General features: G+C 39.4%; 2 protein-coding genes across 2 annotated transcripts in view; one reads left to right on the top strand and one right to left on the bottom strand.

Moving 5' to 3' along the window:
* LOC112555189 overlaps positions 1-17,762 on the top strand; it is a 320,962-nt gene that overhangs the window by 108,213 nt on the left and 194,987 nt on the right. The gene's annotated exons all lie outside the window — the stretch shown is intronic.
* LOC112555539 (G-protein coupled receptor GRL101-like) lies at positions 9,302-10,824 on the bottom strand. The gene is made up of 2 exons (XM_025223973.1): positions 10,075-10,824; positions 9,302-10,036 (listed from the first exon to the last, which is right to left on the bottom strand). Exons 1-2 carry the CDS (start codon positions 10,801-10,803, stop codon positions 9,596-9,598), a joined length of 1,170 nt encoding a protein of 389 aa, XP_025079758.1. The 5' UTR covers positions 10,804-10,824; the 3' UTR covers positions 9,302-9,595.

Raw genomic sequence — 17,762 nt, 5'->3', positions numbered from 1 at the left:
TGACAGAGTCTGGTGCAAGATCACCAGTTAGGAGAAGAAAGATTAAGCCAACTAAATAAATACACAAAATATTCATATTAAACATATCCACAAATTATTGGAAAAAACCTTCAGTAACCACTTTTCATTCACAGTTGAAATCCGCAATTTATATATAATTAACCGTAGCTGAAGATGCTTTTAATGTGTGTTGTTCACCATGTTTTATAATTATATTTTAAAACATTGCCTAATCTATTCTTGTCCATTACCTTCATACCTTTTTGCAAAATAGTTTATTACCGCCTGAGAAGTGGTGGTACTACATTGTAAAAAATTGTTAGTTTTGTCTTCATTGTAAGAAATGTGAGTCTTCTAAAACATTTGGTTTAGAATACCTGGATCCCTGTCAGTGAAAAAAGTGAAAGTTTCCCCAATGTTAAATTTTCGCATAACGCATAACAGTTCCTCGTGCCAGGCTCTATCAAAAACCTTATTGAAGTCCATAAACGTGTGGAGGTACTCGACAAGTTTTTTTTTTCGATCGACACTGTTCAAGGTATACTCAACTGTACTGTGCAAGGAAATGCCATCCTTTTCTTAAGATTTCTTCATCCATCAGTTGTTTTCGGGGGTTCTAAACGAATAATTAGGTTTATCGTTTAAAAGTTCTTGCACAGCCAGTTGTTGCCTTTTTTTCTATGGGTATGACAGAAAATAAGTCTTAAGAAGACTTGAGACTACCGTATGTTTTTTCAGATTTTCTAACACAGAGAAGTGAATACCTGTACTGGGTCTTATTCCCTCCATTTGTGCAACGTTGTAAACCACTGGAGACTTCCCTCCCTTCAGACTATTATAGTAAGTTCCATATTCTGCTGTAGGACTTCAGGACAATGCTTTAGTATTTTTTTGTCATCCGTAAGGAGGTGACCAACAGCCTCTGTTGCCAACATAGAACGGTTACAGGTCTAGTTAACCCATCTGAGCGGACGACAAGATCCGTTTCAGATGTCCGTCGGGAAATTTAAAAGCAACAGAGATAAATTCGTAATAGACAGAGAATAAACTGTGTAGTACTTGCTGACTGACTGTGACTTTCAACATAACTGTTTGTCAACTGATTAGGTCAATAGCGATCGGGAATTTTCAGACAGCAAGCTTCTTGGTGTTTTTTTCCCTCAGGAACTTTGATTTCCTTATTTAAGGATGAAAATCCATATACTACAAAAATTAATGATGTGTGGCAGCAAAACATTAGACAATATACCCGAACCACGTACTACTACATCTTACATTTTATGACATGATTTTTAAATGGGTATAAGCGACAACGAGAATGAGGGATAGTCGCTCTCTAAATCATTCTTGTGTAAAATAAAGTTGTATTGTACTGTACTATACTATACTCTATTAACTGTACTGTACTATACTTTATTGTACTATACTGTATTGAACTGTACTATACTGTATTGTATTGTACTGTATTGCATTGTATTGCATTAATCTTCTTTACATTTTCTATATTTGTCTTTTATTCGTCATCAGTATTGTTGTTTATCCTCTGTCGTTCCTATGTATATTCTCTTGTTTTACTGTCCTTCGTACACTGCCCATGTCTCGTTCTTGTTCTTAAGTACTAAGAGCATGTTCCTTACGAGTGTGAGTATGCTCTAAACACATTGTACATCTATTTTTAGTATTGTACATATATCTTAAGAATATAAAGCGGATTTTATAACGCCAACCCAATTCCACCTTACATGTGGACTCAAAAAGTTTAAAAAAACAAGTAATAAAAGTATCACTAATAGTCAATTTTAGAACCTCAACTAACATGATATATTATGATTTAAATAAGAAGGAAACCCATGTACTTTCATAAGTTAAAGTTACGTGTTAAAGAAGTATTCTCGAGCTGTGGGTGACTCAGCCTCTAAACGGGTATATATCTGGGAAAGCGGGTATTCAGCAATCCGTTGTGCTGTCTGTACAACGCGTATCGCTCCAAACAATGCATATTATCATGTCTCGTTATTGGTGTACCGCAGTTTGTATTATATAACAATATACGACCTTATCCCAGATGGCGGTTATCAACAACTCCATAAGAAGCTATCGATAGAACCATCATTAACAATGAAAAATACGATCACACATTAATATCCGTCACATTAGGCAGACCCCCATACAATCACAATTCAGTCGCACACAGTAGCATCCATAAAATGACACGCCACAACAATCATTTTCTTCGTACGAGTTTGTTTGGCAACTGCCATCAATGCAACAGGTAGAAGATATTCCAGAGATTTATTTTTCTCCAGTGTACGGTAGTTCTTCTCTTCTGATGACAGAATGATGTATTTTTCCTTTCTGTGAGCGACGAAGAGTCGACAAACCACACACCCTACAGGTGAACGTAGTTTTTTTTTTTTAAATCACGTTTTCTCTGCTCGTATCTGATCTGGACCACGTGATAATTCCCCGGGGTTGTTTATTTAGTGAATCTATGATTAACTGACGCTGGTCAAGAAGTGTGAAAATAACATGTAACAATAAAAGAAGATAAAGGTTGTAGTCCCGTGACCTGTGGCTCCTGGGGTCAATACCCAGCCCCTCACCATGGAGATAACCCAATTAAGTATTCGCCCCACAATTATCGAACCCTGCAATGCTTTGAGACGCCATTCCTCTACTTACATTTCCCTCATCCTATACAAGGAAAGGTACGCCTGTATATCTATATATATATATAGCATTAGTATGCATGTTAAATACATAAACCTGATATATCAAACAATGCTTTTATATTCATAATGACCATATTTTATCATAAAAAGTAGTCTGACAGTTAAGTGGAAAAAGCTCTACTCTGATTATTATTTTAATTTATAATATATATGTGTGTGTTCCCTTCGTTCCTTTTTATGTTTTTTTAGTACTAAGTAGGATTTTCTATATGTAACAAAATGTCTTTTACTTTGTGTGACCAAAAAACTAACGAGATTTTAAGCGGTTTTATTTTGCTTTTACAATCCCTTTAGTATCTCTTGATTAATCTGTCCTCCTAACATATAAATATATACCCTGTCGCCGTGATATACCTTAGCTGCTGGCACGGCGTAAACTCAAACAACCAAACAGCCAACTGTCACCTGTTCACATAAAAGAGAAGACGGAGGGACCGCCGGGAGGATGGACCGATCGCTGGATGTCTCCTACTCTGTGACAATCTACTGTTTGTAGCAGGCGGCGGTCTCATCATTCTCTCTCTCTGTGAACACAGCCTGCACTACCACAGACCTCACAGCTTGTCTCCAGTGTTCTTCTCCCCAGAAAGCTCTTCTCAAATTTCGATTCAATCCTTTCATTCCTCCGCACCACGCGTGACTCCCTGTCTCCGCCATTGTTCCGAAGGCAGGCCCAGAGACAACCCCCATTGCCCCACTCCAGCGTCTGAGGAGTTCTTTTGTCACCTGGTCTTTGTGTTTTAATTGCACCTTGTAGTTAAGTTAATCGTTAGAAACTAATAAACAGCGGGACTAGTCGCTAACGACTGTTTAATGAGCACAGATTGAAAAACAAACTGCGACATTGCTGTGCATGTAACGACCGGGTGGATGTACAGGGGCGTGGATGCTCCGGTGACTAACACACTGTCCCAGAGGCTCGCACACCTGTCAGTTTGAGGTCTGTGTCACAATTGACAGCTAGACGCCCCGCCCTCTCCAGTGACGTCATGACCAATCGCACGGCGACTATTACCTTTTAGCAGGAAGAGTTACGTCGCCTGAGTGGTTCCGTGCAGAACTAAGTAAAAACATCGCTCCATCACACTGGCTATTTCACGTGTACAACTGAATAAAACATGACGACACCATTTAGTAAATGTTTTTTCTGTGTCATAAGAATTTTGTTCAGCCAAGGGATTTCTTTTGTGTATATACACGTTTAGCAAAACGATAGCCGGTGTGAGGCTCCCATAGACACAAAGCTAATAATACCCCATCCTGCTGGTCCAACACACGGCAATAGAGAGGGTGGCCAGCACATTCAATATTTGCTTTATACGAGATACTTACTTGGACACTGCTGATTACAGCTTCGCTCTGTTTTTAGCTCTTTTCGTGAACATTAATTGAAAGACGGTAAAACTTATTTTTTTTAATGAGTGTTAAAATGTACACGCATGTCTACCGTACGTCAGGCATTAGCTTGAGAAGAAAAACCAAAACAAAACACAAACACACACACGCAACTTAAATGGGAGACAACCTACAATCACTAGCCCTTTACCCACCGTTAATAAAGATGGGCTGAAAGCAAAACAAACTGATTTAAAATCCTAAAATTGCAGACAACTGCTTCCATTCTAGGAGAAGGGACGTCACTCATATGTGTGACGGCTGCACATTTATTATACCCTTACTTCCCCTTGTGGTCGCTGATAATAATGCTGTTTAAATTTACTTACTCCCACACAGCTACAGTAGAAACAACAAAATTAGCACCACTTTAGAGAATAACTTAAAAAATTAAATGATGCAATTATAAAGAGATACAGATATATTTTTATATCTTATATCAGACGGTAACTGAAAAGGAGAATTATCGTTATGCTATGTCCATAGAGAGGAAATTAAAACAAAAACACAAGTTTTACAAGCTCTTTCTGCTAAACATTTACATACTTTATTTTTTTATATGTATATATATTTTAATTCAAATGTTGATTTTGATATTCATTATAGTTAATTTTTGCTGTTCTATACAGCATTGTTTATAAAACTGATGTCACCGACACTGCAAAACAAAAAGGTTTTCTGTATGGCTGGCTATCCACTTGGAAAACAAAGAGTTGTTTCTATCTCATCGATTTCTTGTTTTGTTTTCACAAGAACACTTAGATTGCTGGTTGCACATTAAAATTTTTGTTTTGTTTTTTTACCACGTGCTTCTTGCCTGTGTCTTTTTTTTTTTTTTTTTTTTTTTTTTTCGTTAAATGTCTCATATTCAGGGTTTGCTTCTCGGAATTTTGTTTAGAATGATCTGTTTAAAAAAACAGAGTGAGTGAAGAAAAAAAAACATTTATTAAAATGCATAACTAATATACAATTCATCTAAAAGAAACAAAACGTCAATGTAATTTAATTGAGATATTTTCTGAAAACAGATACTGGTATGTAGCCGAAGAACCATCTGAAATCATTGTGTGCTAATGAAGGAGTGTGGGTTGTATATGCCACTGGTGTTTATTCTGGCCTATACATGTAGGCTCAAAGAAGCAGAATGTTTGATCGCAACCGTTCACACAGCGGCACGAGCACACACCCACTCGCTCAGCCAGAGGAGGGACACGACGTTCCTGTCCAACATCTGATGAACGAACACCACAATAACAGCGAAATGAACGGTACAGATAACAACTTTAATCAACTTTAATCACACATAGATAAATGTTACGGGATGAAGAAACGAAGGGAGGACAACTTGGAAAAGTCGAGACTCCGCAAGCACAGGATGGAAAGGGCGAGGAAAAACCTGTACATCCACCCGGTCGTTACATGCACAGGAATGTCGCAATTTGTTTTTCACTCTGTGCGCATTAAACAGTCGTTAGCGACTAGTCCCGCTGTTTATTAGTTGCTAACGATTAACTTAACTACAAGGTGCATGTACAACACAAAGACCAGGTGACAAAAGAACTCCTCAGATGCTGGGGTGGGACAATGGGGGCTTTCTCTGGGCCTGCCTTAGGAACAATGGCGGAGACAGGGAGTCACGCATCATGCGGAAGAATTAAAGGTTGAATCGAAATGTGAGAAGAGCTTTCTGGGGAGAAGAATACTGGAGACAAGCTGTGAGGTGTATGGTAGTGCAGGCTGTGTTCAGACAGAGAGAGAAAAGGTGGGATACCGCCTCCTGCTACAGACTGTAGATTGTCACAGAGAAGGAGCCATCCAGCCATCGGTCCTTCCTCCCGGTTGTCCCTCCTTCCTCTCTATTATTTAAAACAGGTGACAGTATGTTCCTCACGTTTACGCCGTGCCAGCAGCTAAGGTATATCACGGCGACAGAGTATATAGGGTATCGCATGTTCACGTGACTCATTGCCCAGAGATATTCTTCTTGTAACTGCAGCAAATATACAAACAGAACAGACTCACTGTCACACCGATCAGTAACCCCACTAAAAAAGACTAAAGAATTCGGCAGTTAAACATACAAACTACCTGTGAAGTTATGAAAATAACATGTTGACTATTATATCGCACAGATGTTGTAGATATCAGCAGGACAGACTCATCAAGAGATATGAAAGCAAAGAGAGCACACGTTAGAACTGAACTGTTAGTAGCTGGGAGAAGTGGGTTTTAATACTCGTTTAAAGGACTCAGAGAGAGGGGGCGTGAGTGGCGGACACAAAACATGAAGAAATACTTTGCCTCACAAAAAATATGCTGCCTGACAGATGTAGCCTCGTTCCCCAAAATGTTCAGTTCAGTTTTGACATGGGCTGTCCCCAAGCCTTGTCTCCACTATTCATTTATTGTTTTTTTCGCAATGCGCTTTAAACTCACCTCGATAGTTTCGAAAAGTTTTATAGATATTAACTTTTCATAACAAACGAGTATAGACGAGAGTATAGAAAACAAGATTGTGGATGAGTTCGTACCCTCATTTTAGAACGCAATTTCAAATAAAATATAAAAAAAAATCATAAAGTGGATGTGAGAAGTCTTGAAACCTAACTGCTTAATTTACCTCCTATTATTATATTATTCAGTGTATAGCGTGTGTTTGTGTATTTTTTATGATTTAACAATGGTGGCTGTCATCTACTCAGTTGTTCCGTTTTACACCGATTATTATGAAGCTGTCCTTCTAGGGTAGTGTCTAATAACTACACAAAAGAGAAAACTCTTGATTCATTCAGGATTTGTTCTGGTAAGGAATACTTACATGTAACAGCTGAAAAGTCAACCAATCAGGTATTTTGTTCTGTTCAAAAGTAGGAAAAGTCTAGCCGATCAAGAGCCATGTTTGAATTATTTGCGGTTACTCAAATCGACATGGATTTGTACTTAAGCAAAAGCGAATTACAAAAAAAAAAAAAAAAAAGGCAAGTAATATTCAAATCCTAATATCTATTCTAATAAAAGCTATTGTTTTAGCACTATGTTTGCATATAATAGAGGAAACATTTTAGATAAATTTTGAACTTTTGACCTAATTTCCCATTTTTGTCTCTGTCTTATGCAAATACACTTTTTCATTTTAATTTAAAAGAAGAAAACAAAACCTATAATTTTTAAAACTCACACCACGTAAATGTGGTTGTATTCTGTCACTAACAATGTTGTCTGTCATCTACACATCCCAAACATTAATGCTTTCTTTCAATAACAACAAAACAATTGCTTTTTTGGCTCTTGCAGTAGTAATGTATTGGTTTACTGGACAAGAAGCCTGGCACACTAACAAATATAACCATTTGTTGTATATGCAGGTCTATAAACTGTAGCATAGACTTTAATAGTCATGGGTTGTTGGACTAAAAAAGATAAAATAAAGATAAATATTTTAAGGTCATTCAATGAGGGTAGTTCGCGCATGTGCAGTACGTCCTAGTCGGTGGTTAACGTGCAATCGGGGTCAGTCATATAGCGATTTAATTAATTTTACCGAAAGATATAAATGTAAGGATAAAGATAAAATACAATTATTATGTTACAAATTGCCGCAAAAGTTAATTAAAAATACTTTGCAGATGCTAACTGCATAAAAACTCGACAGATGAAAATTGTGATTGTGTTTAGGTGCTACGAACATGCGGTCGCCAGTCCCTATGAAAATTTCACCTAAATAACCGGCGTGTAATAACCTCATTGGTTAAATTACACTGATATGATGCCTTGTTCTAGACCTGCTTCAAATACAGTTGTACTTGATCTTGCAATCGGCTTGCGACGGAAAAAGATTACCCATTTCTTCAAAAAGTGCAGCGGTCCACGACTCCTAGACACGACAACCGATTACTATACCCGCCATTTTAGAAATGTACCCGTGTTTACTCTTGTTTAACACACAGGTCACTCATAATTCAAGAAGGAACCTCTTAGTCGACAAGGAGCTACAGTCGTATTGAACATACTGTTTAGCTTTGACTGTCTTGAAGCAATGTTTGTTCTATTTATTTGTCCTTCTATTGCGTCTTGATATCACCTTCAAATATCTTATAAAGATCAGCATTTCATAGGAAACGAGTATTTATCGAACAGGAGATTGAGTTTGCTCTTAAAGTTCGAATTTTTGTTTGTTTGTTTTGAATACAACGGGAGTCTATATGTATAGATATAATTATAGACTTGATGTGACATGTATTGAAGTACACCTGCAAAATATACCTTGAAAGTAGGTATATATATATAATAGTTATCAGCATGATCCGTTATAACTTTCAATTAAACCCTCATACAATAGTCCTCTCATTTACTGACCTTTGTGTCGCTCTCTTTTGCGGGGTGGATAAGGCTTGCAGCTTTGGTTTTCAACTAAAATAGAGTTGAAGCCCTGTCACAGATTGTGACATAGAGATAACAGCCGCACAGCGATGGTGACTGAGTCTCCTGCTGAATGAATAATTGGAAATCTTTTTTTCAGATAGTAGAACAAGAAAATGGGAAGACGATTTAAATGAACTGCTGCGATCGCATTAGGCATCGAGAAAAAGGAACACTACCTGTATGGGTTGGTCCTCGAGTGCGACCATCAACCATTAGCTTATGTGGAACAGGCCAAACAAATGGTTGATGCGGTGGTCACTATTTCTGCAGCAATACCGACCAGAAATCAGGTACATCAAATGGACGGATAACGTCTTCGCAGACTTTCTCTGCCGACACCCAGATCCAGGGACAGGTGAGATACACGGAACATCGAGCTTTAAGTTCGCACACGCTCGAGGGGACGAGTGCGGCAGTACAGTAGATGTATATAGTTGGTTGTTGCATTTATCAGGACGGTGGTCGTTCGCCGCCAGGTTAGGGTCACGGCGCTTGACAGGGAGGTACGGAGAGTCCATTTTTACCAAAGGGGAGACAGCGCTGGTGTGTCCAACGTTGCTGTGATGGTGTTTACATAGGTCAGACGAGGGAGGCATGATTAGGTCAGCAGTTCGACCTAAGGAGCCAGCCAATGCTAAGGACAGGCTTAGCAGTGGACGTGGAAAGTTTTTCAACGGTCGTTTCGTTTAGTTACTAGTATTTTGTGAGTAGACAGATGGATGGGCTTACTTCACGGCAGTAACATCGGCCGAGGTAAAAAAAGATGTTGGTAAGCAGAAGCGCGAACCAGAACACGACATAATAGAAAGTATTAATTAATCGAATTACTGGGAACTATTTTTAACACTATTTGTGTATTTTTATGAGCTAAAATGATTTAAATATATACAAACTTACAAAAAGATGTAGGGTTGTTTTGTGTAAAAAAAAAAAAAAAACAAAAACAGCGCAAACGTCGAGGAGTTTGTGGTAAGTCGAGTGAGTTGAACAAAATGAAAGTGCTGAGCACATCACTCTAATATAAGAGCCTGATATCTTATTCTTTATTAAGCAGTATCCTCCAACATTTCCTGAAGCTCTGTATGCGAAAATGTTTTCATCGAAAGCAACGTCTTGAGAAGTCCAATAATGTCATTAGTAGTTAACGTGGCCTTTGTATTACCAGCAAATCCATTGGCAAACTTTAGTTGATTCACGAGCCGCTTCCGTCTTTCTTCCTCTCTTCTTTCGCGTCTGCGTTCCAGGTAGATGTTGATGGTGTACAGGAATGGGTTGACAGCAGCGTTAATAGGAAGAACAAAAACAGCGATCCCCACATTGACCTCTCCGGATATAGGGATACCGCTGGACGCAAGGATTCCCGTTAAGCCGACAGGAAACCAGCACAAGAAGTCGGACATCACTACTGTGATTAGACGTTTGGCAATAGTAACCTCTTTTCTTGCCTTCGATATATTTTGTGCAGACATAGAATTGGTGTGAACAGACCAGTAAATCAAGCCTGTCCAGTGAGAATCAAAATAAATAAAATAAAATTTAAAATAATAATAACTCCGAACGCGTATACGCGACCTGGAAATTGTACCCTGGAGGTAGGAAGCGGAACACAGATACTTGTCTGGCTGTAGAACTGCCAGTGTGACGTCATCGGCAGAAGAGGAACAACCGCAAAGGCCACACCTGTGAGCCACGACACTGCGCATGCGCACTGCGCTGAACGTTTGCCAAAGTGCACCTGGCTGAAAGGAAAACGGAGAACAAGGAAACGGTCAACTGTAATGAGAAAGATTATGAAGACGGAAACTTCACATGACAGTAAAGACGTAAAACCTGCCAGTTTGCACAAACTGCTGTTTCTCCACCCGACATCCTCCCAGACATAGGAGCCTCTGTACCGGAAGTCGGCGATACCGATGATTGACAGGTACAAACCCATCAGAAAGTCCGCCACACACAGGTTGGTGACGAAGACGTCATACCCGACGTTACCTGACGTTTTGTGCAACATCAAACGGTAAACCAAGGAGCTGAGGTTTCCCAGCAGCGCCAGTGAGGCAAAGATGGCGACTCCTGCTCGGTAGACTCCGGATCGCAGCAGATCGTCACAGGAAGACACTTCATCGGAAGGAGCGTGACAGTTGAGCACGTTGAAACCAGGGGGCAGTATGGCCGGACAGCAAAGCTTGTAGTTGTCAGCAAATATTTCCTGTAGTTGAGTGAGATTGTAAAATATTTGTCTTGGAAAAATAGTCATAGGGCAACGTCTCAGGTCCAGGAAACTTAAACTTCTTGCTGCCTCAAAGCTCAATTCTGCCACGTGATCTAAGCCACTACCGGAAAGATTTAGTTTTGTTAGTGCCGAGAAGAGAATGTTATTGAATTCTAATTTCGAAAGTAATACGTTAGAAAGGTCGAGAAATTTCAGAGACGATGTTTGTGTAGCGTTCGCGAAGAACAAAACATTCAATGGATTAAAACTTAAGTTTAGAGACTCTAGTCTTGTTAGACCTGTAAACCAATTGCTGCTAATGTCAGTTAGTTGATTACTGCTGAGGTCCAGAATACGGAGATTAGGCAATGTCACCTCATGCAACCTGCTTATATTACACCGAATGAGAATGAGATGAACGAGGTAGATATTACTTTCAAAGTCAATCAAGTTCATTGCTGTCCCACTGGCATTAACGTATCGAAGGTTAGGGTAGCTAGCAGCATGGAAGATACCAGAACAACTAAAAGCCCAGCCGTGACAGACACAGTTGTGTGGACATGTTTCATTACACAATATTTCATCATCATGTAGAGGACAATGGTAGATCCCGTCACACACGTGACTCTCGTGAACACACACCTGAGAGGCGCGGCAGCGGTAGAAGCCTGGACACGTGTACCTGTCACATGCCGCCTCGTCTTCGTGACCAGGACAGTCGTTGACACCGTTACATCGGAGGTAGACAGGCAGACACACCTGCTGAAGGCTGACACACGTGAAGTGTGATTCCGGACAGAAAAACATCTCAGATTTATTATATTTAAGATTGTTGTATGGTGAAAAAATAAACATTCCTTTTGAATTGAAATCAATTTTCAGGGGGAGTTCTACCTCAACCCTGTCGTATTCATGGAAGAGTGATGTTAGACATCGGTCTTCATCGGCACGATCATCACAGTCTACTTGTCCGTTGCATCGCTCCCACTGTTCGACACACTGCACACACAATAGAGTTTAACTTTGTAGCAATCAAACCTATAATATAAACAAAGTTTTCAAATTATTATTAAAACGTTTAAATAATAATGTTATCTTCAATAAGCTTATTCTCAATACAAAGACTCGTTAATTTTGAGAAATTTCTTGAGTGCTGACGTTTTCAACCTTCTGTAGTACGACCATAACAATACTCATGTAAGAGGTCAACAGAAAATCAACAAACCCTCCTGCCCGAACATTGAAAAGGAGACAAAGGGTGGCAGGGTGGAAAGTAGCAGAAGTCTTCGTCGCTCCCGTCTTTGCAGTCAGCACGATGATCACAGACTAGCGTGTACGGGACACTCTGATGCACGCCGACACATTGAAATGGAGGCAATGGTGTCAGTGGTGGTGGACAGGAGTGTGTAGCGCCATCTGTACTGCCCCAGCATCTAGAGACCTCGTCACACGCCAGAAACACGTGTGTGAAGTGATGATCGGGACACCGTGCGTACCCTGACTGTTAAACATATTAAGCCCATGTTGAGATACGTCAAGTCTTATGAGACATAACGATCACAACAAGTCAAACACTTTCATATAATATTTTATCTTGAAACAATATTAAATACTAGAAAAAAATGAGTTCAACATTTAGTATCATTTAGAGATTTGTTTGTAAAGGTGAATGTATTAAACTATCCAGAGAGCTAAGGCGGGTAGTTGACGAGCTGAGGGGTTGTGGTGCAGGTCTTGGCTGACTGTCCGTAAACTGATGTTAAACACTCAGTCGTCCCTTGACCGGCATCTACGGGAGGAACACATTGATATATGCAGCAGCTGACTGTTCGCCACTCTTGCCTACTGTGGGCGATAGTCAGGTTCTCTACAGTACAACCAGTACAGTCTCATTCATGGACAGCGTCGCTTTTCGGACATTTGTTTTGCTGTTTGTGTTGTGCCTCCCGTCCCTCGCAGATCTTAGGTTAGCGATCTTTCACCTTGTGTAAGCGTGTCCGTCCCGCGAACCGAATAGTCCTGACCCGCGGTGCGTGTCACGTATGAGCTGAGTTTCTTCTTAAAATGTGGGTGTGCATGTGTGTCTGAGACATTTCCTTAATATTATTTTATGTGTGTAATAAATTTGTTTGTTTTTCACCATTCATTTAGACTTTGTTATTTCTCTGTGGTCTGCCGCGTAGCTGCGGTTCGACAAGAACGTCTCGCGCCGTCTTGGCCGAGCGAGTGTTTGTATGTTTGTTAGTTTGTGTGTTTGTGCGGATGCTTGAGCGGTAGCGAGCATGCATCCGGGGACGTTGGGGATGGTTACGCGACAGACAGTACTTTCTATGGAAATTCCGGCTTTCCAGAGCAGCAAAGATTGTATTTCTCGCATTTGACTATGGTTGAAGTAAAACAAGTTAAAACTGAATTATATAAAAAAAAAAAAAAAAAAAACAAACAAACAAAAAAAAACCCCAAAAAACAGAAGCTCTCATTTCTTAAAGAGGAAGAGACATAATTTACCCTCTCCCTGATTGTCTCTGTTCGTGAAGGCGATGGTTATGTTCCTTTTGTGACATCAACAGGTAACGTAGGTTACATTATGTCTGCTGACATGTCTCTTGATGAACATGTTTCTTACATCTGTCATGTTGCATACCATGAGCCCCGTAGGATCAGTTCAATTTACCACACAATGTCCATCTCAGGAGCTGTGAGGCTTTGTTTGCTTGGCTAGTATTTAACATTTAATTGTAAAGAAGTTATTTCTGCATGTTTTGTTTGTGCTGTTTGCGGTGTAGCAAAGCAATAACAACATTCATATAAAATATACAATTCTTGACCTGGATGAAAATTAAACTTGATGTTGTTCTGATCTCTGGCAGTTCATTGTTTTCATAGGGACTTAAAGTTCCCTGGATCTCACACAAAAGACAAGAAACAACAAAGGTTTCTTGACACGTGACCATCATCAGTTTACTTGTTTTGTAGTTTATAGATACATTCCCCAAAGACGTGCAAAACTCAATATTAAGAGGAAGAACATACAGTGAAGACAGTTTGAAGAAATGGGCGATTGTATCGTCTGACCACATCCAGCTGTTTCTATACCTGCGACAGATAGTAGCGAAATAAGAAATAGGAAAACTATTAAACCACTAAAGAAGCTATTGATCACTGTATTTTTGCGCCATTTGTAAATTTTGTCATATTAATGAATAGAAATAAAAACCAGTGTCAAGTACTTACATCACGGATATTGTCGGAGAAGCTGACCTGGCGCCCATGAACAAATGAGAGCATTTGTCAGTCCTCACCAAAATGTCTGTCACAGATTCCCACACCTGTCTGGTGCTCAGACTCGGCAACTGTCCTCCTCGCTTCTGACACTGTTCATGTGCATTGATCCAAGTTATTTTTTCCTTATCTAAAAATGTAAGTGAAAAGCAGCGGCCATCAGCCTGAAATGTCCCCTGGCTGCACGTGCCGTCACCTGACCAGCATCCAGCTTCATCTTCGCCGCCCACACAGTTAGACACAAAGTTACACGGGAAGTGATGCTGCATGTCCTCCCATCGCACGGCCGAGCAGTTCCACCTGCCGTCAGACAGCTGAACAGGTAGTGCCGACACGTGGTGGAACGAGAACTGTATTCTGAAGTAGGGCCGGTCATATTTGGTGAAAGTTTTGTACTGTACACGTACACCTCCGTGGTAAATAACAGGTTTAGTGGATGAATATTTTTGTAGGGCACAGGCATCGTATTGTGTGGAATTTGAATCCATTTGTATTATTATTAAAAAATTTCTTGAAAAACAGTAAAGGTTGTCTTCATAAAGATAAATGTTCATAACAATAGCATGGTCTTCAGGTGCCACCAGGTGAGTCCACGTGTTTATGAAAGGAGGGTATTCTCTATTTTCGCTTTGTTGGGACGTGTCTATATAGCCTGTTAATAACCGTAATCACTTTTAATGATTGATTCACAAATGAATGTATTTCTAAATATTTTTTTTATTTGTAAGCGTATATCTGAATAACACCAGCTCACCTACTATAAATCGCACTTGACTCTGGTTAATTCAACCCATGGTTTCTCAATAAACACTTACCTACATCAGTCATGTAGTCCATTAACAGATATTTCAAAGAAAATTTATTAAAAAGTGTAAGTACTAAATAAAAGTACATTGTAGAACAAGAGAAGGAAAATGAAGAATTGGGTAGGAGCGATAGTGAATTTTCTTCTTTCAAATACTGTATTCCTTTCCAAGAATATCCTTATTGCCTCAGTTAAACTCAAATTTCAATTCTGCCCCTACATTAAGATCCTCATTTATCGTAGCTAAACGCTTTGTATAGCAGACACGTACTTGCATGATTTCATTATATTTCGTAGAAGTCAGAATACATGCCCAATCAGGAATAGCTTGAAAAAAAAAAAAGAAAACCCACGGATTTTTTGCTAGTCAGAGATTGTGATCACCAGCTTCTTGAGAACACTAAGCATCTTGTTACACGTGACAAAATGTGTGAGCCTTCCTGAAACCATCATATTCTTCCTCCTTTTTAACTCTTGGGAGTTATATTGTGTTTTTATTTTAATATGCAATGAAAAAATAAAAACTGTAACTTGGCTAGAGGACAAATGGAACCGTAGCTAAATACCGAACGCTTTTTCTTATTTGGGTACGTTGTCACCAATTACAAAAGATACATCAAGAAATTGCTGTATGACTAAAACAACCATAATACTGTTATAAATAACAAAGAAAAACGAGCTAACACAATTGAAAGAGCGATATATTAGAGGCAGATAACAAACAGGATAAAACACAAATAAACATGTTTAATGTAAATAAGAAGAAAATACCCACAGTTAAGTAGAAAGAAATAGCCATAAAATGTAGTGGACAAGCGTCCGGTATGAAAGAGTAACAGATGTCATGTAATCTGAATAAAATACCTGTAGTTGAGGAGAGGAAGGTAGTGGTGAGTTGTGGCCGAGTTCCTAGTGGGACTGCCGTGAAGTTCACGCTCAGCTGAAAAGCGCTTTTCATGTTACTTACAATCAGCTGAAGCCTCACAATATTGGAGTAAGTGAAAAATTCAGTGGGGAGGACGTTGACATTATCATCAAATATAACCACTTTGTCCGCATCGGTTAAAATGACTTTTTTTTCACCCGTTGTTACTTCTGTTGACGTCAACACGTGAGCCACCATTCCTTGGGGAACTTGCAGCTCGATGGTGCAGGAAAGGACGACCGAGTATGTCTGTGAGTTGTCGGTCTGTGTGAGCGAAATGAGGATGCTCCCTTCGCTCCCCTTCACGGGATAAATGTGCGAGTGGTTGGCACATTCTTGAAGCTGTAAGTGCCAATGAGGTGAAGGTGAACTTGTAGTCAGGTCGTCAAACGTATTGACACTCGCCAGTGGCTCGGTGGCGGAGCTGGTGTTGCTCACACCATGTACGTGTGTCACCACGTTGTCAGACTTGTCATCTTCACCTTTTTCTAAAGACACGTAACGGTCAGTGTGTTTGAAATCAAACAGCCTGGTAGATTCTCGTGAAAATGAGAGATAACCTGGCAGCACTATGCCCTTGGTAATATTTTCTTCTTCCAATTTTTTGTTGCCGCTGGTTTTTGCAACGACATTGATTTGAAGTAAACAAACTAGGAAATAAATATTCGTAACAAAATTTATTTTGTTCATGATTTCGCATCTGCAAAAAAAAATTAAATAAAAATTATTTATAAAAAAGTCATCATTATTGTCGTCATCATTATCAGCAGCAGAATAATCATTAAAAAACAAAGAAGGCTGTTGCTGATTTGTTACAACAAAACGGAAGTCTTGTGTTTTGAAGTCATGTAAATAACAGTCTTAGAAATCTTTTATGGGAACAGTCACGGAACAACAGAGCTATAAGGTGACGAGTGCCACTGGTCAAAATTATATAAAAAAGTTGGCTCACACAGGATAGGAAAGGGGTCAGTGGATATAAAGTGAGAGTAGGTCATTCTTTCAGGCGAACATGGATAAAGCAGTGTCCAATCCAACCGACACTATTTCTTGTCTCTGAACTCAAGGGTAATTTTGTCACCTTGTAACTACGGCTCTAGAAGTAAAACAACATTTGTGAGGTCTGAACACCACCACATGGCTTTGGAAACAAGACACTTAGTTCTTCACCTTTTTCGAGGCCAACGACCTTCCCTCGCTGCATGATTACCACGCCAGGTGTGTTTTCTCACAGATTTTGTATGAAATCGAGGATTAAACAATCTAATGCAGCACATAAAACTGTTTGTTGACTCATTTCACAGAACTGCTCTTGATGTATACAAAATTTTTGTTCGAACGATGTATAGTTAGCTTCTAATTATTCCTTCTATAATTCTTTCTAGTTACAGATTCTGTTCACACTACTTTGCAGTCGAAATCAACAGCTCGTCATGATATCGTTTGAATTTACCATAACCTACGGTAATAATGCTATTTTCTTACCATTTTCTTGCATTCACTGATTTTATCGAAGGACATTGATTTTACACAGATTTTTTAACTCTGCAACTATTTAATAATAGTAATGTTGAGATGGCTGTGAGCTATAGAATACTACAGAAGAGTGTAGTCGCTGAGCACACCTGACGACTCACGGTGAGGCAAAGCATGGCAGTGACTCAGCTGTGTGTCGATACTCCACTTTATAAAGCTTCGTCCTCTCAACTTTTTGTCTTTTATTTTCTGTCTTCTGTCTGTAAGACCGCCATTAACCAGTGGGTGACAGACACACGCATCTCACTGTCGGGACAATTAAAGTCGAATAACATTCTGAACCTCGCGGAAAAACGATTTTCGGGATTTAAATTGTTTTGTTTTGTTTTGATTTTCTGGTAAATTTAGTTTTGTTACTTTAAAATGTTTTTACGTAAAGGCAGCTGACATTGACTGAAATTTCTTTGGAGAGAGACTTTTATCCGAATGTCTTGTGTTTCGCTGGAGCCACCTAGT

This window comes from Pomacea canaliculata, linkage group LG14 (genome assembly GCF_003073045.1).
Source record: "Pomacea canaliculata isolate SZHN2017 linkage group LG14, ASM307304v1, whole genome shotgun sequence".
Taxonomy (NCBI): domain Eukaryota; kingdom Metazoa; phylum Mollusca; class Gastropoda; order Architaenioglossa; family Ampullariidae; genus Pomacea; species Pomacea canaliculata.
The sequence above is the reverse complement of the archived record's forward strand: the minus strand, read 5'-3'. Positions and strand labels throughout refer to the sequence as shown.

Excerpts from the sequence above, each read along its gene's own strand:
- LOC112555539 (XM_025223973.1), bottom strand. The coding sequence starts at position 10,803 with ATGACTATTTTTCCAAGACAAATATTTTACAATCTCACTCAACTACAG. Across the intron at positions 10,037-10,074 it reads TTATTTTAAATTTTATTTTA|TCTGTTCACACCAATTCTAT; the intron begins TTTATTTTGATT and ends TTGATTTACTGG.